The sequence below is a fragment of the Hyaena hyaena genome, unplaced genomic scaffold (assembly GCF_003009895.1).
Source record: "Hyaena hyaena isolate Hyena2069 unplaced genomic scaffold, ASM300989v1 scaffold_1243, whole genome shotgun sequence".
Classification (NCBI taxonomy): domain Eukaryota; kingdom Metazoa; phylum Chordata; class Mammalia; order Carnivora; family Hyaenidae; genus Hyaena; species Hyaena hyaena.
The window spans coordinates 410,861-437,864 of NW_024081881.1; the positions used below are offsets into that span (position 1 = coordinate 410,861).

Sequence of the window (27,004 nt, forward strand, 5' to 3'; positions counted from 1 at the left end):
GATTTTACTCCTGGGCCCCAGGCCCAGACCGAAGAATGAAAGCCAAAAGGATCCCCTTTCAAATCACTATTTCTTATATTTTCAGAAGACAATTCCCCACCAATCATCACTGCCAACAAAGGGCTGAGCTTGGACGAGAACTCAGTGAAGAAGATCACCACTCTGCAGCTCTCTGCCATGGACCAGGAGAGTAAGCCTGAGGAACTGATCTATAGAATCACTAGACAGCCTGAGCTAGGCCACCTGGAGCATGCAGAATCGCCTGGTAAGCCTATTGCCTGTGGCTTCATCAAACCAAAAGTTGGGATTTAGTAAGCATTGGGGATAAGCCACACACACCTAGAATCTGCCTTTGTTAGTAGTTACTGTCTGCATTACTAATTTTGACCACGATATACTGCCTTGCATTACATTTGGCACCCAGTAGATACTCCGTTTTTTGCTGAAAGCTGAATAAACAATTGCAATTTTACGTAAGCAATCTTGTCTCCATAACTGGGTTGTCAATTCCTTGAGGGCAAACACTGCATCCTGTTCTAATGTCTGAGCACCTGGCACAGTATGATGCACTGTGCTTACAAATGTAATTCAGGAAAGGGGCGCCTGGGTGCCTCAGTCAGTTAATTGTCTGACTCTGGCTCAGGTCATGATCTCGTGGTTCATGAATTTGAGCCCTGTGTCGGGCTCTGTGCTGACAGCTCAGGGCCTGGAACCTGCTTTGGATTCTGTGTTTCCCTCTCTCTCTCTCTCTTGCCCCTCACCTGCTCATGCTGTGTATCTCTCTCTCTCACTCAAAAATAAATAAACATTTTAAAAAAATTTAAGATAATTCAGGAAATAGCAACTGAGCATGCATATTGAGCAAGATTATAGTTTAGCTGCTGTTGAGGAGGAAAAAACAAGATACAGGAAATTGCATCCTCATCCTTTAAAAAAAGGGTAAGGGAAATCCCATCTTCACCCTCTGCTGTGCTCTATTGGATGACATAAGGGACCTCTGCAAATAACCATATATAAGAGAAGAATATGGCAGGTATTTTAAGAGTTGTATAAACCTGGTGTCATAGGAATTCAAAAATGAGAGAGGCTTAGGGCACCTGGGTGGCTTAGTCACTTAAGCATCTGACTCTTGATTTAGACTCAGGTCATGCTCTCATGGTTCATGGGTTCAAGCATCGCATCAAGCTCTGCAATGACAGTGCGGAGCCTGCTTGGGATTCTCTTTCTTTACCTCTCTCTTTGCCTCTCCCCTGTTCATCTTCTTTCTCTTGAAAATGAATAAAATTTTAAAAAAATGGGAGAGGCTACATTGGGTAGGAAGGTGCACAGAGGTGGCATTTAAAGAGCCCTTAGAAGGTAGAGTTTGGGCAAACAGAAATTGTGTTATTTTCAGAGATGGGAACGGCATGTGGGCACACTCAAAAAAATGATGAGTGGGGCCAGTTTAGCTAAAGCATATATTCTGAAAACAGGAGTAGATGCGGCTCACGGGCAGAGTGAGATTTTATGGAGGGTCTTCAGAGCTGGGGATAAGGAATCCCTATTAAATTTAATAGACGATGGAGAGTCACTACAGAATTCTGAGCAGGAAAGTGAAATTCGTCTAGTGTCTGATGAATGAAAGAAAGAAAAAGGAGGCAGTGACAGTGGGTTGGAAGTTTCACATTTGGGCCTAATAGGAGGTAGTGAGGCTTCACCCAGAGGGGCAGTGGTGGGAATAGAAAGGTGAGAATGATGTAATGATGGTATCTGGCACCCAGTAAGTATTCAATAGACAATGGTTGGAGGAAGAAAAGGAGGGAAGGAGAGAAGGAGGGAGGGTGGAATTTTGGGATGGGAATCTATAAAAATTGGCTGAATGGATGTGAGGTACTGAAGATGCTTGCTGAACAATTTAAAGGCAGAGTTGTCTTTTTCCATACATCATAGAGGCAGGGATAGATTGCAGGAGATTTAGGGCTTCACTGGTTTCCTTTGGATTTTAATTTACAGAGCCTTCATTCATTTGACCAGAGGAATGACAAAACAGGGGACCTACTTACCATGGTTCTACTCACTCTCTAATACAGGGAGTCAGAGCATAAGCAAACAAGCAACAAATGTATCCTGTATCAATGGCTATGAGTATTAGGGGGAGAAATAAGAGTGTTCCAGGGTGCAGGGAGGAAGGGGGTAAGGGAAGTACTCCCTAATATGACATTTGACAAGAGGTCTGAGGAGAGTGAGGGAGCCAGCCATGCTGATGCTGTAAGGAAAGGGCTTTCCAGACAGACGGATCAGTGAGTATAAACATCTTGAGTTGGGATAAGCCTGGCACATCTAGTTCCAAAGGCAGCAAGACCAGTGTGGCTGGGGCAGGGTGAATGAGACAGTGAATGAGAGGGAGATCTGTGGGGAGAGGTGGAGGGTAGTCTGGCAGAGGATGGGAGGAGAGGCACACCATGTGATGGTTATGGTGGAGGGGGAAGTGTGGAGTGTTCAGTAGGAAGGTATAGGGGAAGATGGGGAGAATGGTGAAAATCCCTAATGTGGGGGCTCCTGGGTGGCTCAGTTGGTTAAGTGTCTGACTTCAGCTCCGGTCATGATCTCACGGTTTACGGGTTTGAGCCCCACGTCAGGCTCTGTGCTGACTGCCAGCTCAGAGTCTGGAGCCTGTTTCATATTCTGTGTCTCCCTCTCTCTCTGACCCTCCCCTGCTCACGCTGTGTCTCTCTCTCTCTCTCAGAAATAAATAAAACGTTTTTAAAAAATTTAAAAAAAAAAAGGAAAGAAAAAAAAATCCCTAATGCAAATGGAAGCAAATGGCCTACCCTTTTGTCCCAATGTTCCTGCAGGAAGAATGCACATCAGCACTCCTAAGACCTTGGCTGCAGGAGATATTTGATAACTAATTCATGAGCTAATTGCTTCTGCCAGAATTCTGTCAGGTTGCTGATTTTATCTCTCCAAAGATGAAAGGGCAGACTCTTGGCTGTTGTGTTAGGCAGCTGCATCCACACCATACAGAGATTTAAAAGCACTGAGCCTCATGCAAGGCACTGTCGGTTGCCTTCCTGATGGTAAATCCCAGCCCCTGCTCTTCTCTGACCCTGGGCTGCCTTAAGAGTTCAATGTGAGGCTGCTTCAATGACTCCTCTTCTGTTTTTACAGTCTCAACCATCCCTGGGATTAAATTCTGGTTGCCAAGACAAAGCCAACGCTGCTTAGGAGGAGACGTCTGGTGATCACACTTCTCCCTTATCTTGGGAAAGTACCTTCCAAAAAAGGAAGGAGGGCTCCCTTTCGCAGGATACTTTTCACCTGCCCTTTTCCACCAGACTTGGCTTCCTAACTCACTTGACTCATGCCCCCACCAGTTTTTCTCCACCCACCTGTTTCTAGAAACTCCTGGTGGACTAGGTACGAGGCTCCAGCCCCCTCCCCTTTACTCTTGGGGGCCTCCTCCCCATTGCTAATGGAACAGGGTTTCCCTGCACCTCCTGCACCTCCAACCCCATTCTGAGTCATTTCAGTAGCATTTGGACAGAATTCTCACATTCCCTGTCTGCCGTGAGAATATTTTTATGAATTTGGTACTTTAGATGTCAAAGGTGTCCCTTCAGAGGAAATGCATGTTGATATCTTATATTCCTCTCTTAAGGCAGCTGGCTCAGCTTCTAGAAAAGCCCCTACACCTTGCCTCTTTGCCTCAGTGGGTGAGGGTGGGTCTACCAGGAGTTGAGGTGGGCTGGCCTGTGCTTTTCCAGAAGAACAAAGCATGTTCCTAGGCCAGTGCCTTGTAGTGCAGGCACTGAGCTATTTTGGAACTGATGCCTCTTGGAATTATCAATTTCCTCCAGTGCCTGCAGATATGCTTTCGCTGGTTAACTATGAAGTGGACTTATTCTCATACTGTCTGTCTTGGTCAATGAATTGTAATTGATTGTTCTTTTTGTATAGACAGGACAGGTGTGGAGATCCTACTTTTGTCCCCTGCGATCTAGGGAGCCACATGCCGGTACAGACTGTGCAGAAGACAGCCATGAGCCTGCCCATGTGTGCCTTTTGGAAGGTTGAGGGGCCATCCCCTCATGTCGGGGACCCTAAAGACCCTCTTTTTATTGTGAAACCAGAGTAAGGAGTTATTAAGATATAAGTCTCTGGAACAAAGAGACCCCAAATCATAGTGCCTTCAACAAGAAATTCATTTTCTCTCACAGAAATATCCAGAGGCAGGTGGCCCAGATGGCCTAAGGTGGCTCTGCGATCCTCAGTATGAGGCTTCCATCTCTGGTCCGAGGGGACCACTGTAATTGTTGCCATTACCCAGCCAGCAATAAGGGGCAAAGGCCAGGGGACCACGCATCCATTTCTATTTTAGGAGTATTACCAGAAGAGCGCACATCAATTTTGATCACAACCCAGTGGCCTGAGTGTAGTCAGACAAAGCTGTGGGATGGCTGGGAAATGTAGACCCGAACTGGGCATCCAATTACTAGGCTAACAGTGAGGACTTGTATTTTTCAAGTCAGGGAGGAGTATAGCAGTCTCCAGAACACTGGTTTCTCACTTTCACCAAACACTGACTGAGTAGCTGCTGCAGGAGGAAATTTGTTTTGGAGGTGGGAGACTCATAAACAAACACGTGCAAATGTGTTTCTGTAGCTGTGACAGCAACATGACACAACAGTGAGAGCCAATGCACAAAGAGTTCCACCTGCGAGAGGTGTGGAAGTGAGTCAGGAAAGACGTCCCAGAGATGGCACTTCAGCGAAGGTTTTCAGCAGTGTCCTCTTTGTCTCAGCCTCTGTCAGTATTGTGACACCAACCAAAATAGGATGAACCCATGGCTTTAGTTTCTGTTGTCCCCCAGAGCAGACCTATGTTAGTGTGCTGAAGACCGCCGTTGCAAATTACCACAGACCGGGCAACTTAACTGAGTCTCAAAGATCTGGGGCTGGAGGTCCAAGATCATGCTATCAACAGGGTTGATTCTCCCGAGGGCTGTGAGGAAGAATCTGGCCCAGGCCTCTCCTCAGCTTATAGAGATGGCCATCTTTCTGCACCCAGGGCATGCTCCCTGTGTGGGTATATCTGTGACAAACTGTCTCTTTTTATAAGCACATTAATCAGATTGGATTAGGGCCACTCTAATGACCGCATCTTAACTTTACTCTGCAATGGTCCTATTTCCAAATAAGGTCACATGTGAGGTACTGAGGGTTAGGACATCAGCATATAAATTTGGGGTGTGGGGGGGAGGCGGGCAGTGAGGGAGGGGACACAATCCATTCCATGACAGGAGGCTCTGAAGAAAATCTGAAGCAAAGAAGCTGAGAGTCCCCCAAAGCCTGAGTCTGAGGTGGGACACAGGCAGTGTCACAGAGCTAGCCACAGCTCTGCAGAAAGCAGGAAGGTAGAGGCAAAGGAAGGCAATTTCTTCAAAGATGCTTTATTCCCACGCTGCCTTTCTGACCTGGACTGAACTTTCTCTAACGTACTGGGCCTCCGGGGGAATTGGAAAAACTGACAGGGTTAATGTGGGTCTCTGTAATACTGCCAGATACATAGTTTAGCCAGAGGGTTGGTAACTGAAAACACCTTCGATGGGATTAAATGCCTTCAAGATATTTCAAACAGTAACTACCTGCTGTGACAGCCAGTAGGGACAATATGGTATTAGAAACACCATTTTGATGGGGAGTAGTAAGTCTTCCAATACTCAATTAACAAAGGCTGGAATTTTTTCTTACGTGTATAGAGATTGAACATCTGTGCTCAGTAAGACCTCTTAGATAGCAATTAGAGTGGATGAACTGAATTCATTCACCAGCCATGTATTGAGTACCTGTTCTGTGCCAGGCACTATTCTCGGTGCAGAATAGTGAAGAAACAATAAAAATCCTTGTCCTCTTAAAGCTTACATTCTAGATGCATCTCATTACCCTCTGCCACCAAGTTAGGGATATCAGACAAGACAAATGTTATAGCCAAGAAAGTATTCTAGAAGAAATGAATCAATTAAAATATTACAATGGTGATATTGCAGAGGTAGATTCATGAATGGCTTTTGTGATTTTTCACTACTTTTCTGTGTTTTTCACATTCGCTCTAATAGACTTTCATTACTTTTATATTGAAAAAAAAATTAAAGGATAATGGTAAAATCCAAGATTTTCACCTATACTGAAAAGGTTAGATGAGTTGTACAAAAAGTACTCCTTGCAAGCATAAACTTTAAAGTTAGACAACCTTGAGCTCCAGCCCCAACACTGCCCTCTTGTTAGCTGTGTGACCTTGGATAGGTCACACTGCTTTTCTAATTTTATTCATATCATAATCTAGAAAAATGGAGGTAATATGCCAACCTTGACCTCCTAGAATTGTTACAAGATACAACTCAGTATATATAAACAAGCCTGAAACAGAGTTCTGCACATGGGGTAGGTACTCAATGTTTGCTAGATTGACTTGGGAAAGGAGCCTAGAGCTGTCAGCTACGGCTAGTGGAAATATAAAATATACCACTTAGTTTGGCAGTCTCCTAAAAAGTTAAGCATGGGCCTAACATGCATTCCCACCATTCCACTCTTAGAGATTTACCCAAGAGGAATAAAAACTTAAGCCCCTACCAAGACTTGTGCACAAATGATCATAACAGCTTTATTTGCAATAGCACAAAACTGGAAATAACCTAAATGACCACCAGCGGGTGAATGGAGAAACAAACTGTAATATAATCACATTAAAAAGAAATAAACTATGAGTACATGCTGCAATATGGAAGAAACTCAAAACAATTCTGCTAAATGAAAGAAAGCATAAAATAGTATGCACCTTATGATTCTAATTATGGAAAAATTAGAGAAGATCCAACTAATCTACAGTTACAGAAAACAATTGATTTGTTTCTTTGGAATAGGGTAAGGGATGGGAAAGGGAAATGGAGGGATTATAGAATGTCAGTTGAGAAACTTTTGGGAAATGGAAATGTTCACTATTTTGATTGAGATGATAGTTTCATGGATGTGCCCAAGGTTATGAAATTGTACACTTTAAATATGTGCAATTTATTATATGTCAATTTCCTCTCAGTAAGAAATGTTAAAAAAAAAAAAAAAGATCAATTCCAAATCTTTCTTTCCAAAAAGGAAAAAAAATCTATCACCTTTCTTAATCAATCTTAGACTATAAAAGACTCATATAAAGGGAACAGTGAATTAGGTGACCAGTTGATTGTGAGAATCCATATAAGAATTTCCCTATGAGCTGTGAGGATGGATACACAGCAGGGAAAAAAGATTTAAATTTCTCAGTGCAGCCAGTCTGAAGTTATTAAATTTTTAAAGAATGGTGTGGATTTCTGTCCAGAGCCACAAGACAAAGCGATAAGACAGGGGGCTACATTTTTTGCCTGTCAAGAGCTGATGTAGCAAGCACAGAAATATAAAATTCCTCATCAAAAAAATAATGCCCCAGTATCCAGGAGACTGTTGTAGCTAGGGGTAACAAATTTCAGATGATAAAGAGAGTTGCAAATGTGTAAAGCATGTGGGTTGGTTTTTTTAAAAAAGATAAAGCAGTGATATTGATGCCATAGTTACATGTAAAACAGTCAAAGTAGAATCTCTTTGGGTTTTTTTGCTGAAAGGCCAAACTGTTTTTCCCTGCATTAACAATGACAAATAATAAATCCCAGGAAGCAGAAAATGAATTTCAGGACCAAACCAAAGGACTAGATTCAATGGATTAATACCCCAGCACCCAGAAACAGAAAGAGGGAATTTGTGCTGAGGGACGAAAATCACATTCGATGTGGTTTTGTTTCAGTCTTGGCTGGCACTGAAGATGAGCCACAGAAGCCCTATGATAGGAGCAAGAATTCCGGTCTGTTTTGATAAATGTTGGACATTTAAAAACATAAGATGTTATTCATTTGAGGGATATGTGGGCATTATCTAAAATGACTTTAGGTTTTTTTGTTTTGTTTTGTTTGTGTTGTTTGACTTTGAAAATGACTGTTAAAAAAAATGTAACATGTTTTTTCTACATCATGTTTTTAAAGGATACTGGCTTTTTAGGTCATTTTAGAGTTGAGATAGAATGATTGCTCAAACCCCAGAGTCATACAGTAAGTTTTGTAACTGCCAGCCTGGCTACAGTGGTATGTGAGAAGCCAGAATCGTAGACCAGAATGTTGAAAGGACCTTGAAGAATATCCAATGAAATCTTGGATGCCAGGCTCACTAATCACAGAAAAAAGGCCATTATGTATAGCCAAGCCCTATGACTCTAGTGTTCAAAAACTAAATCATCATACAATATTAAAAATTAGGGCAGGTTTTCAGAGAGGACTATGAGGCTATAGGGGGATATAAAACTTAAGAGAGAGGAGTTTGGGGCCCAAGGCAATGGCTATACCTTTCACATATTTGACCTGCATACATAAACCCCTAGAGAAAGGAGAGGAACATTTATTGAGCACCTGCTGTTGGCTTGGCACATACTAGAAGCTAGATAAATTAAGTTAACATGTGCTCCCACAGAACATATGCTGTTGTAGAAAAAAATATGTATATATACGAACAACTCTAACACAAGGTTTCAGAGAGAAGCGTATAACTGCTATGAGAGAAATACAAAGGACTCCGTGGTGAGAGTTTTGCATTTCTCTAGCATTAGAAGTATGGCTAGCATTTTGACATCCTTTCTCTGGTTCTCTCTTCCCCTTTTGCTAGGTATCCAGATTAGTTCCTTTACTCAAGCTGACCTGACTTCACGAAGCATTCAGTATATCCACTCCAGTAAGACCGAGAAACATTCAGATGCCTTCAGCTTCACACTCTCAGATGGAGTCAGTGAGGTAGGCAATGCATTCTATTCCCTCAGTGAATGGGTACTGATTCAGCAGCACAGTCTTCTTTGATGCAAAGCAACTATGCAAGCTTCACCTTCCCCTGCTCTCACCCAAGGATAGTGGTAGCCTCTGACAGACCCTGGGGCTCTCACCAAAGGGAAATTGATCTGGATTCCTGGTCAGTCAGTCACGCTGGGAATGAGTGAAAGGAAAAGTAGAGAGCACCTACCTTCTCCATGGGTGTGTGCTGAGGACAGGTGTCCCTCCTGCACTTTCTACCATCTAGGTGATGCAGACCTTCCATATCACCATACGCCCTGTGGATGATTCACTGCCTATTGTACACAACTCGGGGATGCGGGTACAGGAGGGTGTGAGGAAGACCATCACAGAGTTTGAGCTCAAGGCGGTGGATGCTGACACAGAGGTAAGAGCACTCCGCTGGGTTCTCTGGTTGAATGAGAGGCTGATCTGTTGCTTTGTGACTGTACGTCCTGAGAGTAGGGCAGGGGGTGAGGTTCGTGCAGGTGTCCTTGAAGGGTTAAAAACCAGAAGACACTGTGGAAAAGAGTCTGGAAAAGAGAAACTAATATATTTGAGATCAAATTGGTTTTAAACCCTTTCTCAGAACCTAAATACATTCACTCTTTACCCTGATTACATGTAATAATCCCTTAATATGCTGATATTTTTAATCATGATTCATAGAAAATTAGATAGCATTTTACCTGCTTTTTTAATGTTTCTTATTAGACTCAGCAAGGGTTTTGAACACCTATTTATTTTCCTATCATTTTACCTGCTTCATTCAGACTTCTCTGAATGACACCTGATTATTACAATTGGAGAACCCTTACAGAACTAGGCTTTATTCAGTAAAACAGAGCACATAGAGACCAAATTCTAATTCTCATGATGCTTTCAGATTAAAGCATCTAACAGTCTGACATGATTTAGCGCTCCCATAAAAGAGTACCATAGCATTTGTTCATTAGTTCTGTGTCTACCTTTCCCCATGCCAGTACTCATTCATTTATTTATTCTCAAAAATATCGATAACCTAATTAAGTGCTCTGCTCTAGATGCTAAAGACAGGGCTGTAAACAAAACAAAGTTCCAACCTTAGGGAGTTTTCAGCCTTAGGTTAAAGGAACAGACGAGAAAGAAAGATCATATAAATATCATGTCAGATATGATAAGAGCTCTGAATAAAAATAAAGCAATACAAAGGAGATAGAGATTGAAGGGTGTGTTATTTTAGACAGAGTGGTCAGGGACATCTTCTCTGAGGAGATGATATTTGAGCAGAGAATCACGAAGTGGAAGAGCAAGGTATGCAGTGTCTTAAAGAGTCATTCTCTGGGCAAAAGAACCAGAAGTGCAAAGGGCCTGCTGTCAAGTATGCTTGGAAACTTTTGAGTTACAATGAAGAAGCCAAGAAGACGGAGCCCAGTGAGTGAGCAGGAGAAAAGAGGAATGGGCCAGAAGGAAGCCCAGCACTAGGCCACAGAGGGCCTTGTTGGCCAGGTCAGGCCTTTCCATTTTTTTCTAAGTTGGTGGAAGATCATTGGAAAATCTTGAACAGAGTTTTTTACATCTTTATTTTTTCTTCTATGTGTCACCCTAGAAGCTGCAACTAGAAAGAGGAAATTAGCTTCTGTTCTATTGCATATTGTACATAAGAGCTTTAGGAAAGTGGGGAAAAGGTTAGGAAGAAAATGAATGGTTGTAAAAGTCTAGTTCCTATGATCCTTGCATAAGTTAAAAATTCAGGTTTTTGAGACGCCTGGGTGGCTCAGTTGGTTAAGCGGCCAGGTCATGATTTCACAGTCTGTGGGTTCAAGCCCCGCACAGGGCTCTGTGCTGATAGCTCATAGCCTGAAGCTGCTTCAGATTCTGTGTCTTCCTCTCTCTCTACCTTTTCCTCGACCCTCACTCTCTCTTTCTCAAAAATGAATAAACATTAAAAAAGGGTTTTTTTTGATTAATGTTTTCCCCTTTGACTGCCTGGAGCTGCTTCAGATTCTGTGTCTCCCTCTCTCTCTGCCCCTCCCCACCTCGCAAAAATGAATAAACATTAAAAAAAATTTTTTTTAATTCAGATTTCCCCTTTGACCCTTAAAAGACAGATTTAAGTGTCTTCCTCTGACACCAGAAGGCATCAGAACATAAGTTCAATTGTAGTAACCAATACAGTTTCTCTCCTTAGTTTAATTTTTGGTATCTCTAAAGCAAATGCGATCCTTATTTTATAAACATCTTTCGGCGTGGGTATCCTTGACCACCTGCTGGCTGTCATTCACAAATCTGGTTTCTCCCCTTGCTTTCTACCCCCTCGACAGGCCGAGTCTGTCACATTCACCATTGTGCAGCCCCCACGCCACGGCACCATCGAGCGGACCACCAACGGGCAGCACTTCTGGCACACTTCCACCTTCACCATGGAAGACATCTACCAGAACCAGGTCAGCTACAGCCATGATGGCAGCAACTCTCTCAGAGACCACTTCACCTTCACCGTGGCTGATGGCTCAAAACCCTTCTTTATCATTGAGGAAGGAGGAAAAGAGGTGAGGGGCAAAGACAGTGGAGAGGGAGACACAGCAAAGTGTGCCAGAGGTTGTCCAAAGGCAGAACATGGCATTTTTAGGCCAAGAATAGCAATGTTCTTATTAGTGTCACTAAATGGCCTTGGGCAAATCACTTAACTTCTCTATGTTTCAGCTTTTTACCTGTGAAATGGGTATGATTTCAGTTAGTCTAAGTATCAAAGGAGGTAATCTACAGAAAGTGGGTAACATTGTTGGCAAATAGCATGCACAATAAGGGGCGATAGTTATTGTTATTATGACTGTCATTATTTGTTTTTTCCACCTGTTGGCTCCTTTCATCTGGCTTTTCAATAATCTCAGACGATTCTAGATTATCTTTCTCTTTTCAGTGTCCCCTCAGCCAGCCAGGGTTTCTCAATCTCCTGAAGAATAACCTGGTGAAGAGTGTGGCTTTTCCATCTAAAAGACCCTGATTTAAATTCTAGCTCTCACTTACTAGCTGAAATCTCTTTGTAAGTCAGTTATCCTTCCTAAGCCTCAATTGCCCTGTCTGTAAAATGGGGATGATAGCTGCCCTTGTGATATACGTAAAGCACTTAACCTGGTGCCTTACACAGAAAACATAGGAAACTTCAATAAATTGTAGCTATAGTATTATCATCATTGTCATCATTTTAGGAGCAGCTCGTGAAACAGATTAACAGTGTTTTTCTCTTGAGTTCGTACAGTTGTCAAGCGTTACTCCCCTAAGAGAATTGCTCCATTCTAACATTCAGGTGTCCGCAAGAAACTTTAAGATGCCCTCTCCACTATCTTCCCTGCACTTCTTACTCCTTTATTCCTCAGCCAGGTCTCCGGCAGTATCATAACCCCTGGGAATAATTGCAACTCTGGTAGAAGGTGGGCCCAAGGACACGCCTGCGTCTCAGGCATCTGTGCCTGACTCAGCAGAAGCAGTTTTAGTGAGCAACATGATCACACCCCTGCTGTGTTTCAGGATAACAAAAGGGTCAACCTCTCAGTCCTGTGGAGTCCTTCCCTACTCTGATGATGCGTGGGACTGACTCTTTTCCTGGAAGAAGGATTCCCCCCTCCCCATCTCTGCATCCTTTAGAGACAGCCTGTGGGAAGATCATTCTCAGTTGACCCAGGTGCCGGTGAGATGGCTCTTGGGATTTCCTGCCATTTCAGTGTCTGCACTGCATCACCGCCTGGCTGATCATCACTTCTATTCTCTCTCTTCTAAACCGTAGCTGCTCCCCAACTTAATTTGACTTTCAGAAGAGAAAAAAGATTTCAGGATGAATCAGCAAGAGGCTACCTCTCTGATAAACACAAAAGGTCATAGTAGTCTCCAGAGAGACTGAATTATTTTTGAAGTGGAAATTATTTAGGACGGTTGCAGAAGATTGAAAAGCCAGCAAGCCCTGTGTGCTGTTGTGCCTTATTTTCTCAGGAACAGTGAGGTTCAGGGAGCAGACTCACCATGTATGTGCAGTGTGTGTGTGTATGTGTATCTGCATGAGAGTGAAATGGTAGACCAGTTTCTTTTCACTATTCCCACAAATGCTTTTATTCTTGATTTTCTCAGACCCCTTCCCCCATATGGATGGTTCTCCCTCAAAAAAAAGGAAAGAAAAGAAGACAATATCTTCCATGAAATGTCTTTTCACATCTGGCAGAATCGCACCTGGGGACTTTGGCATTAACATGTTAATGATGAGTTTAGTCCACCGCTCATGAAAATGCTAACAAGAGTTATAGAAAGGAAAATAGGGCAATACTGAACCCAGTTAAGGGATGCATGGATGTGAGAAAGTCAACTTCCATAGCAGGTGAATTTGCAGAAAAGCACCACTTTCCTCGCTTTTCTTGTCATGTTGTTTCCACTTTATCAGTCGGCTTTCTTCTCTGCACCTCATGCCAAGGCGGGTAAGCAATAGGAAAATGGCTTGGTCACCGTGCTGAAGTGCCATCAGATTTCAGGGTTGCAGCATTGTAGGTCCTGGATCTGCCGTATTCCAGATATCTGCGAATGGTGCCTTTTCTCTTTTGGCTTCCCCCACAGGTTATGACAGCAGCACCTCAGCAATTCCAAGTAGACATCCTCCCAGTAGATGATGGCACCCCTAGAATTGTTACCAACCTGGGGCTCCAGTGGCTGGAGTACATGGATGGCAAGGTAAGGCCCTTCCATCGGCCGCATTCGCACAAACCAGCTTGGGCTATGTCCTTACTCAGGGCAACTTGGGGATAGAAGTCAGTTCTGCTCACATTTATCCCTCTCTAAGGGAGCTGATTTTTCTAAGATTCACAAGCTCTATGAGTTTTGTTAGGAGTGTATATAGCTTAAGATGTTCTTACAGAACTGACTCCCCAAAATACAGAAGCTCAAACAAGATAGAAGTTTTGCTTTGTTTTTTTCTCTCACATATAGAGTGGAAGTAAGTGGTCAGTCTAGGGCTCTACAGGACCGATCAGAGATGCTGATTCCTTCTGTCTTCTTACTCTGGCATCACTGGGTTGTTGCTCTTAACAACAGAACCAAAACTCTTCAGCCATTCATTGATATTCCAGCCCATAGGAAGAGGAAAATAGAGAAGTAGAAGGCAAGGAACTTCATTTTAAACAAGCGATAGAGAAATTAAACACATCACTTGCACTCATATTATTTTGGCAAGAAGTTGGTCATAAGGTCCATCTGTTACATGAATGGCTGGGAAATAATCTCTAGCTGGCTAAGCTAAAAGTTTGTTTACTAGAAGAAGGGGAGGATGGACTTCAGGAAGCATCTGGAATATGCCATTGATGGGAAGAAAGTGAGTATTTTGTAGGTGAGCATCCTCAGAGGACTTCCTTCTATTTTAAAAATTCTTATCTCCTCCTAAATCCCAATTTGGTCTTTTTAAGATATACCATGATTCTTACTTGTTTCCATATCAAGCATTAAATCCATACGAACTGATTCCCTTCTTTTACGTGGGGTATCCCCTCTAGGATGTGGATTTTCTCATCTCCATGGAGCTAATTGGTTGGCTGTGTATGTAGCTGCTGTGCTGTAACTTTCTACTGTACTGGTTGGAATTTTTTTCAAATTAGTACAAATTCCTCTCATCCCCTATTTGATTTTTCTCCCATATTCAGAACCATCCCATTTTCTTCTCAACACCCTCCAAACTGGTTTTCTACTTAGCACTTTTATCCTACTGCAATGACTCTTATCAAAGTCACCAATGACTTTTATGTTGCCAAATCCAAAGGTCACTTACATGTCCTTACTTTACTAGATCTACAATATTTAATACTGTTGATAACCCCCTTTTTTCTCCCAAACCTTTGCCCTTACTAAATGTTTGTTGAATGGATGAATGAGAGAATTAAGGTTTAGCCAATGTGTTTGAGCAATATTGGGGTATCACATATTTACCTTACTCAGTTTCGAGCATTATGATTGACTCCTATAAGGTATAAAGTAGCCTGTATTTTATCGTTGTTTAAAAGTTCCAACCTTTCCCACCATCTCAAATCTCTCCTCCAGTCCAGATGGAATTCATCCCTCCACTCCCAAAAAGTATACAGTACTCTTTTTTCTATTTCCTATTATGGCTCCTGCCTAAGAGCTACCTTGCTCATGAGCCTTTCTTTCCCAATAAAGTATGAACACCTCAAGGACAGAGGCTGGGATGGTGCTATCCTCATAGCCTCTTCAACACTGACAGAGTTTTCCATGCAATAAATGTACTCAGTAAATCATTGTTGAACTGAATTAATTCTGAGTCAGAGGGTCTTGGTCTGGCTTTATTCCCACCTCAGGAATTAAATTTAATGGGTTTCTATTCCAGGCAACCAACTTGATCACCAAGAAAGAACTGCTGACCATGGACCCGGACACAGAGGACCTGCAGCTTGTCTACGAGATAACAGCAGGCCCCAGTCATGGCTACGTGGAGAGCAGGCTCCAGCCTGGCAGAACTATTGTCACTTTCACGCAGGGTGGGGACCTGGGGAACCAAGAGATGGGATAAATCGGTTCTAACTCTCCCCACCACGCTGATCTTCTCTTACAACCACTTCCAGCTACTTACCCTCATATAACTTATTTGCAAACAAACAGATCTTTTAGTGTCTAACCACCCAGCTTTGGAATTTTACTTCTCCTGAATTCCTTTTCCTATTAATCTGAATTATGACCAAAAAAAATTCTTTTTTCCTTACTGTGCTTCCTCAGCTCCCAAATTGCTTTAGGTTTTGTCACGATTTAGTGGAAGGATGATGTATTGATTGGTTTTCTTCTTTTTTTAAATTTAATCACAGTTGACACACAATGTTAGTTTCAGGCTTTCTTGGTTTCTTTTAAAAACAACCACTATACTTTCTGAAATATCTGTGATCCTGCACGGTTTATTTTTGTTCTCTAAGGGTTGTGGATTGTCTTTTATGTGTTCAGCAAAGAAATTAAAATCAACACAGATAGGTGGCTCAACAGAAATATTTTCTTATTCTGAATCACATCAAACAAACCATTTTGTATTTTAGTTTCTTATAAGTATGTCAGACTCTTCTAGGCTTCTTTTGAGGATAGACCTTACTTTAAGCAGTCACTACAAAAACTGTACCTTACAACTCAGGTACCATATTTTCCTTTTCTTCCTGTTCTCAATCTTGTGTTCTTTCCCAGAAGAGAACATGTTCTTTTTACTTCATGTATGGGCTGTTTAAAAAATACAGCTTTTCTTAATTGCACACACCTTCTAAAGAACCTTATTTAGAAGGAAGTCGGGGTGAGTATAAGCATGTATATACAGAGGATGGAGTCAAATATTTTCCTCCGTCAGCTTTCAGATTTGCGTTTAATATTCCAGACAGATTCATTAAAGTTCTTTTTTGCCAAGACTCTGGGATTCTCATTTTACAACAACATAAGGGTACTTCCTATACATAAGTACCTCTTTTGTCACATGAAGCTGTAGGATTTTATTTTAAAATCTGGCAGATATATTTATTTTTAAGATGACTATCCCTTTTTGTTCTTAGGACATTAAGTTCTATCTGCAGCCCATTAGAAAAATAAACTGGATAGGATAGTGTGGAATCTACAAGACTGTGTTTACATCCCCAGTTCATTCACCATGTGTTTCTTCTCACAGAGGATGTGAACTTGGGATTGATTCGTTATGTGTTGCACGAGGAGAAGATCCACGAGATGATGGATAGTTTCCAGTTTCTGGTGAAAGACAGTAAACCCAATGTGGTCAGCGACAATGTCTTCCATGTTCAGTGGTCCCTCATCAGCTTTAAATATACCAGGTACAAAGGTTATTGGTGTTCCTTCTTGAAAAATTAATCAGGAAAAGAGAAGAAATCATATTGAAGTACCTGGGGGCTAACTCTAGTTATCTGATGATGTTGGTGGTAGGGATAACAATAATAAAAATAACATCACCAAATGTTTTTTAATTCTGTATGTATTAGGCACTTGACATACGTCATCTTGTTTACTACCTGCAGTTGTGAGTGCTGTTGTTATCCCCACAAGAACAAGACAATGGAGACAGAAAGAAGTTAACTAGTTTACCCAAAGTCACATAGCTAGTAAGTGGTAAAACCAGGATTGAAGTCCAGTGATCTTAACCATTGTGCTTTACTGCATCTCCTACAAGTTTTTTTCCTTCTGTCTTCAAGTTTTAGAGAAGAAACAAAATACACATCCAAGTTATGAAAGTAACCACTGGCCCATAATAATAACATCTTTGCCTTCCCCTTACATTCTCTCTGTTCTTGGGCTTATATTCCCCCCCTAGCTCCTTTGGTGTTCATAGAATTCTGTATCTTTTGGAACAAATTCATCGCTTAATATAGATAGCTCTTTAAGGAGCTTTTATAGCCTGTTGGGTGGTTGAAAGACAAATAGGCACCGGTTTTGGTAAAAATAGGCAAGCACAGTGTTGATTTTACAGGTCAGATTATAACTAGGATTATAATTTTGTGGGGGAGAGAATTCTTAAAAATGTTTTAATGGGTTTTTTTTTTTGAAAGAGAGAGAGAGACAGAATGCATGCAGGGGAGGGGCAGGAAATAATTCTTTAAATCTACATTTCAGAGTCTCACTGTTTGAAGAAATCAATTTCATGATAATTCAGATGAAAACTGGAATGGGGGTTGGGAGGTAACCTACAAACTTGATTTCATGTGCTCCAGTCACACATACTTAGAGAACTTAGTGAAACATTATAGTCAGCTTTTTTATATGCAAGTTCTGCTCATTTATATCTCCTTAAAAATTAAATAAATAGACTAAATCCAATCACTTTTTCTGTACAAGCCTCCAACTTTTAATGGGCTGAATGGTACAGAGTGTCCCAAAGCTAGCAATGGGGACTGACCTCAGGGGCACTTTGCCTACAACCCTCACAGCAAAAAGACACAAGTGGGTTCTGGGCCAGGCAAATGAACCTTTGATCATCATCCTCAGGGATGAAAAACAAGGCCCAGCTCAGGCCCCATCACTTATGGCTTTTCTAAACCTAGATACTTATTATGAATTAATAGCACATGGATAGTTTGCCTTCTACTTTACAAAAACAATATAAATTATATCAGCAAGCTAAGTTTACCCTGTGTCTCAGTCTGTTTGGGCTGTTATAACAGAATACCATTGATTGGGTGGCTTACAAACAACAGAAATCTATTTCTCACAGTTCTGGGGGCAAGGAAGTCCTAGATCAAGGTGCTGACAGATTTGGTTGCTAGTGAGGAGTCTCTTCCTGGTTCATAGACAGCTGTCATCTCCCTGTGTCCTTACATAGTGGAAGGACCAGGGAACTCTGTGGGACCTCTTTTATAAGGGTACCAGTCCCATTCATGAGGGCTCCACCATCATGACTTCATCACCTCCCAAATATGATCACATTGTGGTTAGGATTTCAACATATGAATTTGTTCATATTGAACATATGTTATAGTTCAGTCTATAGCACCTTGTCACCCCCCAATGTCATAAAACTCCATTTGTCTTAACACCTTTGTTCTGTAGCCCCAATTCTCTGCCACCACCCTGGCTCCTTTTCATACTTCCTGGAGATCTTGTCCAGTCAGTTTCCACCTGAGCTAAGTCATTAATTATCTTCCAAGCATCTTTTTTTCCTAAGAACCCACTGAATTATTCCAATTACTCTACCATTCTAGGGAGAGATTGTCATTTCTCTGTGTTTTGAAGTACAAAGTGTGTAGCTCCTATGTGCTGCTCATTTTCTAAATGACTTTCAACTCGCTCTGGAAATGGGGCAGATACCATCCTGCATCCACAGCCTCCTTGGTCACTTGGTGCTGTGACTGTCCCGAGGGAATGTTTCCTCAGTTTATAACCTGACTTCCTAAAGAAACCAAACTTCTTATTCTCGGAACTACCTGACACCAGTAACCAACTGAAGTGACAGGCATTAAACAAGTGGATTCTTCACAGCCCCAGCTCAGATTTCAGAGACCACCATTTTATGTGCTTCCAGCTACAATGTAAGTGAGAAGGCGGGGTCTGTCAGCGTCACAGTGCAGAGGACTGGGAACCTGAACCAGTATGCCATCATCCTGTGTCGCACCGAGCAAGGGACCGCCAGTTCCAGCTCCGGGGTCAGCCTCCAACCGGGACAGCAGGACTATGTAGAATATGCTGGCCAGGTAGGTTGGCGAGGAGGCCTCCAATTCCTGACCGGAGCTGGCTCTGCCAATGGACACTGGTCATTGGCAAGTGTGGCACCTTCCCCCTAATTTTTACCCCATCTCCCTTTCCATTGGCGCCCTTCCTCAAGTGATTTTCTTGTGTTCCCTTCTCACAGGGCCTAGTTCCTCCCAGTCCATTTACTCTCCATGGAAGTTTTAACTGTCAAAGTTAAAAAAGTGGTCTAGCTTCTCAGTCTTTACATTTTGCTTCATGACCACAAAAAGTCTCCATCGTGTTCTATGTGAGGCCTTTGGCATCCAAACCCTACCTCTCCCCTTCCCTTCTCTACCTGAAGGGAGGGAAGAGAGAGTGTAGGAGGATGGCTGGGAAGCTCTTAGCATAGGCTGAGTGAAAGATGATGGGATTTTGAGTTTCAGTTATGGAGAGAAAGTAGAGACAAGTGGGTGGATTGAACAGATAAGTAAGAATTGATAGCATTTCACCATGGGTTAGATAGTGGGCAGAAGCAGGAGATGGATGGTGATGCTCCTTGCTGGGAGGGCACACTGTCAGAGGAGCAGGTTTGGCAAGGGGTGTTCTTGGCTGTGCTTTGGACAGGCCAAGTGTGAGGTGCCAGAAATTGTGCCAGGACTGAGAGGACCGCGGTGGTGGTGGTTGTCAGGGGGTGCAGAGAGCAGCTGGGGCAGAGGTGCCTGCACACGTCTCTACCACACTGGTGGTAACTAGTGCCAGGATGGGAATGAGGCAGAGAGGGAAAGAAGAGAGTAAACACAAAAGAGAGAGGAAGAGGACTTAAACAGTAAAGTCCTTTATGGCAGCATGCCCCATATTTGTCATCTTTTATGTATGATACAATACTTGGCACTTATGAGGTATTTCTTCTATGTTTTTGCAAAGTAGTTTCACCATTCTTATGACATTGTAAATCTCTGTAAAGAGGAATGGGCTCCCTCTTTGAGGCATTTCAGCTAGACTGAGGTCAATTTAAATGAGGAATCAGAAAAGAACAGATAAGCCAAGGAATCTTTTAGAAGAATAATAAGAAAGAACATGTATTTGTGTTTGTCAAGGAAAGACCAAAGACAGTGGATTCTAGAGCTACATAGAGATCTAGGGGTGTTTCTAGTGGGTTCCAGAGCTAAATCGAAATCTATGGAGTGTTTTAAAATGTGGAGCTTAGTAAAACTTAATTTGATTAGTTGATTAGATATGGAATAGTAATTTTCTGCTGATGAAAATTATATGTTTTTCAGATTTGTGTGTCCCTAGAGGTTGATGACTATTTTACACATTTTAGCTATCTCAGTTGACACAAAGTGCAGTCCAGATCTATTCCCTAGCCTTTTAATTCTAGATAAATCCATAACCCTGGTTCCATTTCAAGATTTTGTCTTTATCATTTTTTTAAGACAAAGTAAACTCAGAATAAATCCCTATAAGTTCATGATTGTGTGAATATAAAATAATTTCTCTGTTTTGTATCAGGATAAATTTATATATATTATAGACCTAGCCCATCTTAATGACAAAGGATTTAGTTAAATATAACATTAAAATTTAGTCTGGCTTGTTCATAATGTAAATGGATTCAAACTCGATTATCCAGTACACTGAGATTCTATGTCAATTTTGATTGCGTAAGCAGTATGGTAATGGTAATAAAGATAATATCTCGCATTTGTTCGGCCCTTTAAAATATACTTCGAACTTTTATTATACATTGTGTCTCTTAGTCCTCTCAGTAAATATGTGAAATAAGTATGTGAAATTATTATTTAGCTGATGAGGAATCTGATGTTTGTAAAAATTCATAGACTAGCCTAGCTTGAGACCACCAGAACTTCACACTCCAAGTTCAAAGATCTTTCCAGGTAAACTGCCACACATAGAAAGGGACATGAGTAATAAAATGACTCTTGCTCCAAGTGAATTAATAAAATAATATATGAATAATTACCCACATGTTTTTGTACAGTCACCAGATAGTAGAAGGTATCTTTGCATTCCATGTCCCTATACAGTAAATCAGCTCCAATGTATAGATGAAGAAAAAGAAGCAGTAGCATTCCAGGTGACACAGCAGGAAATTGGGGTAGAAGAACCAGCTCTTTCATTCAGTGCTCTGCCCACCAGGCTTGGGTCCCCTTTTGCCATGATGATCTGGGGGAGCATAACAGGGGGTTCTGAAGCACAATGTAATTCCTCGCTGTTTCTTTTGTGACAGGTGCAGTTTGATGAGCGAGAGGATACCAAGTCCTGCACCATTATCATCAATGATGATGATGTATTTGAGAACATTGAGAGTTTCACTGTGGAGCTCAGCATGCCAGCATATGCCCTATTAGGGGAGTTCACCCAGGCGAAGGTCATTATCAATGACACTGAGGACGAACCCACATTAGAGTTTGATAAGAAGACCTACCGGGTCAACGAGAGTGCTGGTTTTCTGTTTGCGCCTATTGAAAGAAAAGGTCTGTTGGTGCCAAAGATGACAGCGAGCTATAATAATAGCTAACATTTTTTTGCATCCTTTTTCTGTGCCAAGTGCTCATGTACCATATTAACTTCCGTGTGTAAGTGTTTTCATTTTAATTCCCAGAACAACTCTAATAATGATCCTACCTGTAGTGAGTACTATCAGAAGGCTCCTTTTAGTTCAAGTTGTTAGTGCTCCCATTTATCCTTTAATGGAGTTAGAAAACTGGTTATATTTGGCCTTGCAAATTATTCATGAATTTAGAAGTTTTAATCAATCACCTAATCTATAAATATTTAGTAGCCTTGGTCAAGGAGGGAAGTTTGTAAGAAATGGCTTCTCATCTCAGTTTGGGAGGACAAAAAATATGTTTAAAGATTTTCCTTTTGAGTGTCACATATAGAGCTCAATTGAGAGATAAACTGTGTGTGAGAAATAAAGGACAATGCTTGAGGGATTGAAAACAAAACAAAGATCGTATGCATTTATGATCATGCAATATTGGGACTTTAAAATTCATGGAAATTAAACCTCCTACTCAAAGCCAGAACATGACTGTAAGTGATGAGGTCAGGTTTTTTTGTTTGTTTGTTTATTGAATCTGCTGACTGGGTATTAGTGTAGCAAACACTGTAGATAATGCAGACCCTTGGTGATGCCACTTGGAAAACAAGTAAGCCCCATTGATTGCTCTGATTCAGCAAGCCAGGCTCAGAACAGGCTGTCTTCCAGGGACATGGCAGCACTAATAAGCAAAGTCATTTGTACAGAGAGGCAGGTTTTATTTTGTTTTCTTTTTCTTTTTTTAAACAAGCCAATTTCTTCCTGAGAATTAAAGTGCAGAAGTTTATTCAGAAAGGCGGTGAACTGTGCTCAGATCACTACCTTCGGGACACAATTACTTTGCTACTTAAAGTACCAAATATCTCTCTTATCTTTCTACCCGCTGTGGTCTTAGATGGTGGGCAATGAGTCTTGTGAATTAACAGAGCACAAAATTCACGGAATAGGAAATCCATTTTAAGTTGTTTGGCGAAGTATCTTGGGTATATTAAATCCTCAAGTGGTTTATACCACAGACTTAAGAAACTGAAGTGCAGGAAGGTTTCATGTCAGAGTTTGAACAGAAATAGTGATGGGATGTGTCAGAGGGAACCAAGCTTACCAAATTACCAGCAATTTTAGAATCTGAGAAGTGCTCATTCAAATGCTTTGGTTTTCTTGCCATTTGAATTTTAGGGGATTCAAGCAGCATCGTATCCGCAATTTGCTACACAATCCCTAAGTCAGCTATGGGAAGCAGCCTCTATGCTCTAGAATCGGGCTCTGATTTTAAATCTAGAGGGATGTCTGCTGACAGTCGTGTGATATTTGGGCCTGGGGCCACCATGTCCACCTGTGATGTCATGCTCATTGACGACAGTGAGTATGAAGAGGAAGAAGAGTTTGAGATTGCCCTGGCAGATGCTTCTGACAATGCCCGCATCGGAAAGGTGGCGTCGGCCAAGGTGCTCATTAGTGGTCCCAATGATGCCTCCACTGTGTCCCTGGGCAACACGGCTTTCACTGTCAGTGAGGATGCAGGTAATAGAGAGCATCTCTGGGGCTCCATCACCCATTGCCTTATCTCTTTCTTGAACAATTTCCTCTATGTTTTGAGAATGTTCTTAAGACATTTGAGAATGCCATTCCTCCGTGACACCCTTGTCAGTCTGAGACATGTAATAGTAGGCATTAAGACCAAGAATGGAAGGTAGTGAAGAATAGGGAACCCCATCCTCTTTCTTGCCCTGGTTACTGATGGCAGGGAGGGATCTGGCTTAGAGCTTCATTGGCCCATCTCTCGTTCTCCCATCCAGAGAGAGGGCACAGTACTAAGTACTTCATCTTATGAAGTCAAGAATATGATCTGTTGGGGACAGGAGTAAGTTATTTAGCATACTGCTAGCTGCTAGAACAAATAAATGCCAAAGTTTCAGTATCTTAACAAATGAAACTTTCTCATTCGTATAACATCCCTAGCAGTCAGTGGGCAGATTTCTTCCACCCAGGCACCTTTCCCTCTTTTGGCACCACAAGGGTGTCAAAGTCTTCTGCATGCTGCTAGCAGACATACTGCCAGAAGGGGCATCCACTGATCTGAGCCACCTGGTCAAGGCCATTCACTTCTTCGAAAGTGATATTCTGAGGGGTAGTGGGAACTAATCTTTCTGAGCACTCACTGAATGCCAGGCACCATGCCATCTGCATTCCATATATTCTCACTTAATCTGTAGAAAAGAGAACTTTAAATAGAAGAGCAAATGGCAGGGGCGCCTGGGTGGCTTAGTCGGTTAAGCGTCCGACTTTCGCTTGGGTCATGATCTCGCAGTTCGTGGGTTCGAGCCCCGCGTCGGGCTCTGTGCTGACTGCCGGCTCAGAGCCTGGAGCCTGTTTCAGAGTCTGTCACTCCCTCTCTCTCTGACCCTCCCCTGCTCACGCTGTCTCTCTCTCTCTCTCCTAGAAATAAATAAAACATTAAAAAAATAATAATAAAAAAAAAAAAAAGAAGAGCAAATGGCAGCTCACAGAGGTGAAATAAAGCTTCAGAGATCAGTAACTAATATGGCAGAGCTGGGATTAGAACACAGACCTTTCCTGTACCATGGTTTCTTTCCTATATACCAAATGCTCAGCCATGACTACTTTGAACCTTGCAGCTTATTAACTAGAAAAATATGACTGATGGGATTTTCATGTAGCTTTGCTCTAACTTTGACTGTGAAAATGGCTAAAAATCTACCTGTGTATCATTAGGACACTATGAAGTATGATGTTACAGTAGACCACAAGATGAGGTTTATTCCTAACATAAGCAATAGCACTTATGGTTTAAGTAATGATGTGTGTGCCACTCAGATAAAATAGGGAAATCAACCCAGTTAGGAACATTTAATTAGAAACATTCAGCTTCAGGCCCCATAGGGTCCCCTAGCTGGTTCTTTCTTAATTGACTATTTTCTAGTTCATCCCTGAGGCCGTACTCTCTGAGTTTCTTCTCCCAAAATAGGCTTGAGATGTTTTTCGATGGACCCTCTCCACTTTATTTTTCTCCTGTGAACAGTCTCTTTCATGAAGCCACAAAACCACTTTTCCCTAAGGGCTGTTTCTCCAGTACCACCTCCATGAGGCCTTCCTCCATATCTGCCCTTGATCTTAATGTCAGTAAAAACAGGGCTGGTGACATTTCTCAGCCTTCCTCAGAGGGAGCACAGGAGCATCACTGAAGCTGGATTAGACAGGCTCACAGGATAAAGCTGCTGCTGCTGTGAGGGAGAACACTGTTCTGAAAACCCACTGACTTCCGGCTTAAGACTGACCACTGACATCTCTGTGGGTCTCCATTAGGTACAGTGAAAATTCCAGTTATCCGTCATGGGACTGACCTTTCTACCTTCACATCTGTCTGGTGTGCAACACGGCCCTCAGACCCAGCTTCTGCCACTCCAGGAGTTGACTATGTTCCCAGCTCTAAAAAGGTGGAGTTTGGGCCAGGTGTCACTGAGCAGGTGAGCATAGAGCAGTCCAGGACCATATGGGTCTGTTAATGTTGTCTCTATTCTGCCGTCCACACTCTCTGGAGGACTCTAACCCCCCTGCCTTGCAATATTACCATCTTCCCTTTCTTCACAAACACAAACATACAAAAAAGAGAGCAAACCCAGAGAAATCTTCTGTACACTCTCCAAGTGACATTGTCGACGTCTAATATCCAGCACCACAGATTTAGGATAGGAATGACACTTGTTTGGTGATAATATCTAGAGACAAAACACCAAAGAGTTTGTAATAAAGGGATTATAATTTTGTGAATTAAAAGGTGGACTATAAGACCACCAGAGAAAGCAAGTTATCACCTTTGTCTTACTCTCCTGAAGGCAGATGGGTATTATGTGTTGGACATTCTATAAAGTTTGCTTTGATTTTTCTTCTTTTTATATTTATGTTATTGTTTAAATTGAGATATAACTGACAAATAACCTATTAGTTTCAGGCGTACAACATCATGATTCAGTGTTTGTGTATATTGTAAAATGATCACCACAATAAGTCTAGTTAACATCATGATTTTTCTTCTAGTATTGCACCTTGACTATCTTGGATGACACTCAGTATCCAGTAATTGAAGGGCTGGAGACATTTGTGGTTTTTCTCAGCTCAGCACAAGGGGCCGAACTGACCAAACCCTTCCAGGCTGTCATTGCAATTAATGACACATTCCAGGATGGTAAGATATTGGAGATTCCAGGTGATAGCTCAGACTAAATTTCTATTTTTCCTTATCTTCCAAGTATATGACATTAGAACTCATCCACATTTCATTCAAGAAATAAATCGTGTGTGTGTGTGTGTGTGTGTGTGTGTGTGTGTGTATGAGCACATGTATACACATACCTTCACATGGAGAAATAAACATTCATGTTTCTAGTACTATGCTGGGCACAGAAAGATGTGTAAGACTTGGGTCCTGTCCTCAAGAAGCTCAGTATCTAGTTGGGGGAATCATACCCTTAAACAGAAAAATTAGAATATGTTATATAAATGACCTAATAGTGCTGTAAATCCAGTACTATGGGAGCAGGGGGAACTGAATAGCAGCTATGTGTAGAAGAATCATAGACTTTACAAAAGACATGATATTTAAACAGTCTTAGGGTGCAATAGAGGTTTATCTAATGGGTAATAACGTTTTGTCAAATGGACAGATATAGTATATATAAGGTATAAAAATTTCAAAGATGGACATTTGGAAAACAGTGAGATGCTTACTTTTGCTTTAAACCTGGCAGATGAATAACAGGAAATGAAATGGAAAGACAGGTTGGAGTCCAGTTTGAAAAAGTCTTATGTTGCAGCCTAAGGAATCTGTAAGCAGAGAGGAGTACTTCTAAGTAGAGGAGTGGTGTGATTTTTGTTAGAGGAAACTGACACTGGCAGTCCTGTGGATGATGTACAGGAATGAATAGACACAAGTATATGAACAAAATATCAGTCGCCACTGAAGAGCTAACCTAATTAACAGCCGGATGACCAAGAAAGGACAGTTATTTCTTGGGAAGAATTGGTGAAATTTAGAATCATCAAATGCTAGGGGCACCTGGGTGTCTCAGTCCATTAAGTGGCCAACTTTGGCTCAGATCACGATCTCATGGCTCATGGGCTCTGTGCTGACAGCTCAGAGCCTGGAGCCTGCTTCAGAATCTGTGTCTCCCTCTGTCTCTGCCCCTCCCCCACTTGTGGGTGTGTGCTCTCTCTCTTTCTCTCACTTAAAAATAAATAAACATTTTTTTAAAAAAAAGAATTGTCAGATGCTGGAGCTGGGAAAGAAGATCTGGTCAAACTTTCTATCTAATGCAGAAGGATCTTCATTAGCATCCCCTATAGTTGACGATAGAGCCCATAATTAAACTCTTTCCATGACT

The 27,004-nt window shown here is 41.8% G+C and overlaps 1 protein-coding gene across 1 annotated transcript in view; it reads left to right on the top strand.

The window, feature by feature from the left end:
- The window catches only part of LOC120224782 (extracellular matrix protein FRAS1), a 415,754-nt gene that overhangs the window by 355,843 nt on the left and 32,907 nt on the right, over positions 1-27,004 (top strand). The window contains exons 47-58 of the mRNA XM_039223043.1: positions 86-265; positions 8,718-8,842; positions 9,123-9,263; positions 11,179-11,406; positions 13,457-13,570; positions 15,231-15,381; positions 16,536-16,695; positions 18,894-19,062; positions 21,291-21,537; positions 22,782-23,126; positions 24,930-25,090; positions 25,662-25,809. Of these exons, the coding sequence (XP_039078974.1) occupies positions 86-265; positions 8,718-8,842; positions 9,123-9,263; positions 11,179-11,406; positions 13,457-13,570; positions 15,231-15,381; positions 16,536-16,695; positions 18,894-19,062; positions 21,291-21,537; positions 22,782-23,126; positions 24,930-25,090; positions 25,662-25,809 (2,169 nt within the window). The remainder of the gene's footprint in view (positions 1-85; positions 266-8,717; positions 8,843-9,122; positions 9,264-11,178; positions 11,407-13,456; positions 13,571-15,230; positions 15,382-16,535; positions 16,696-18,893; positions 19,063-21,290; positions 21,538-22,781; positions 23,127-24,929; positions 25,091-25,661; positions 25,810-27,004) is intronic.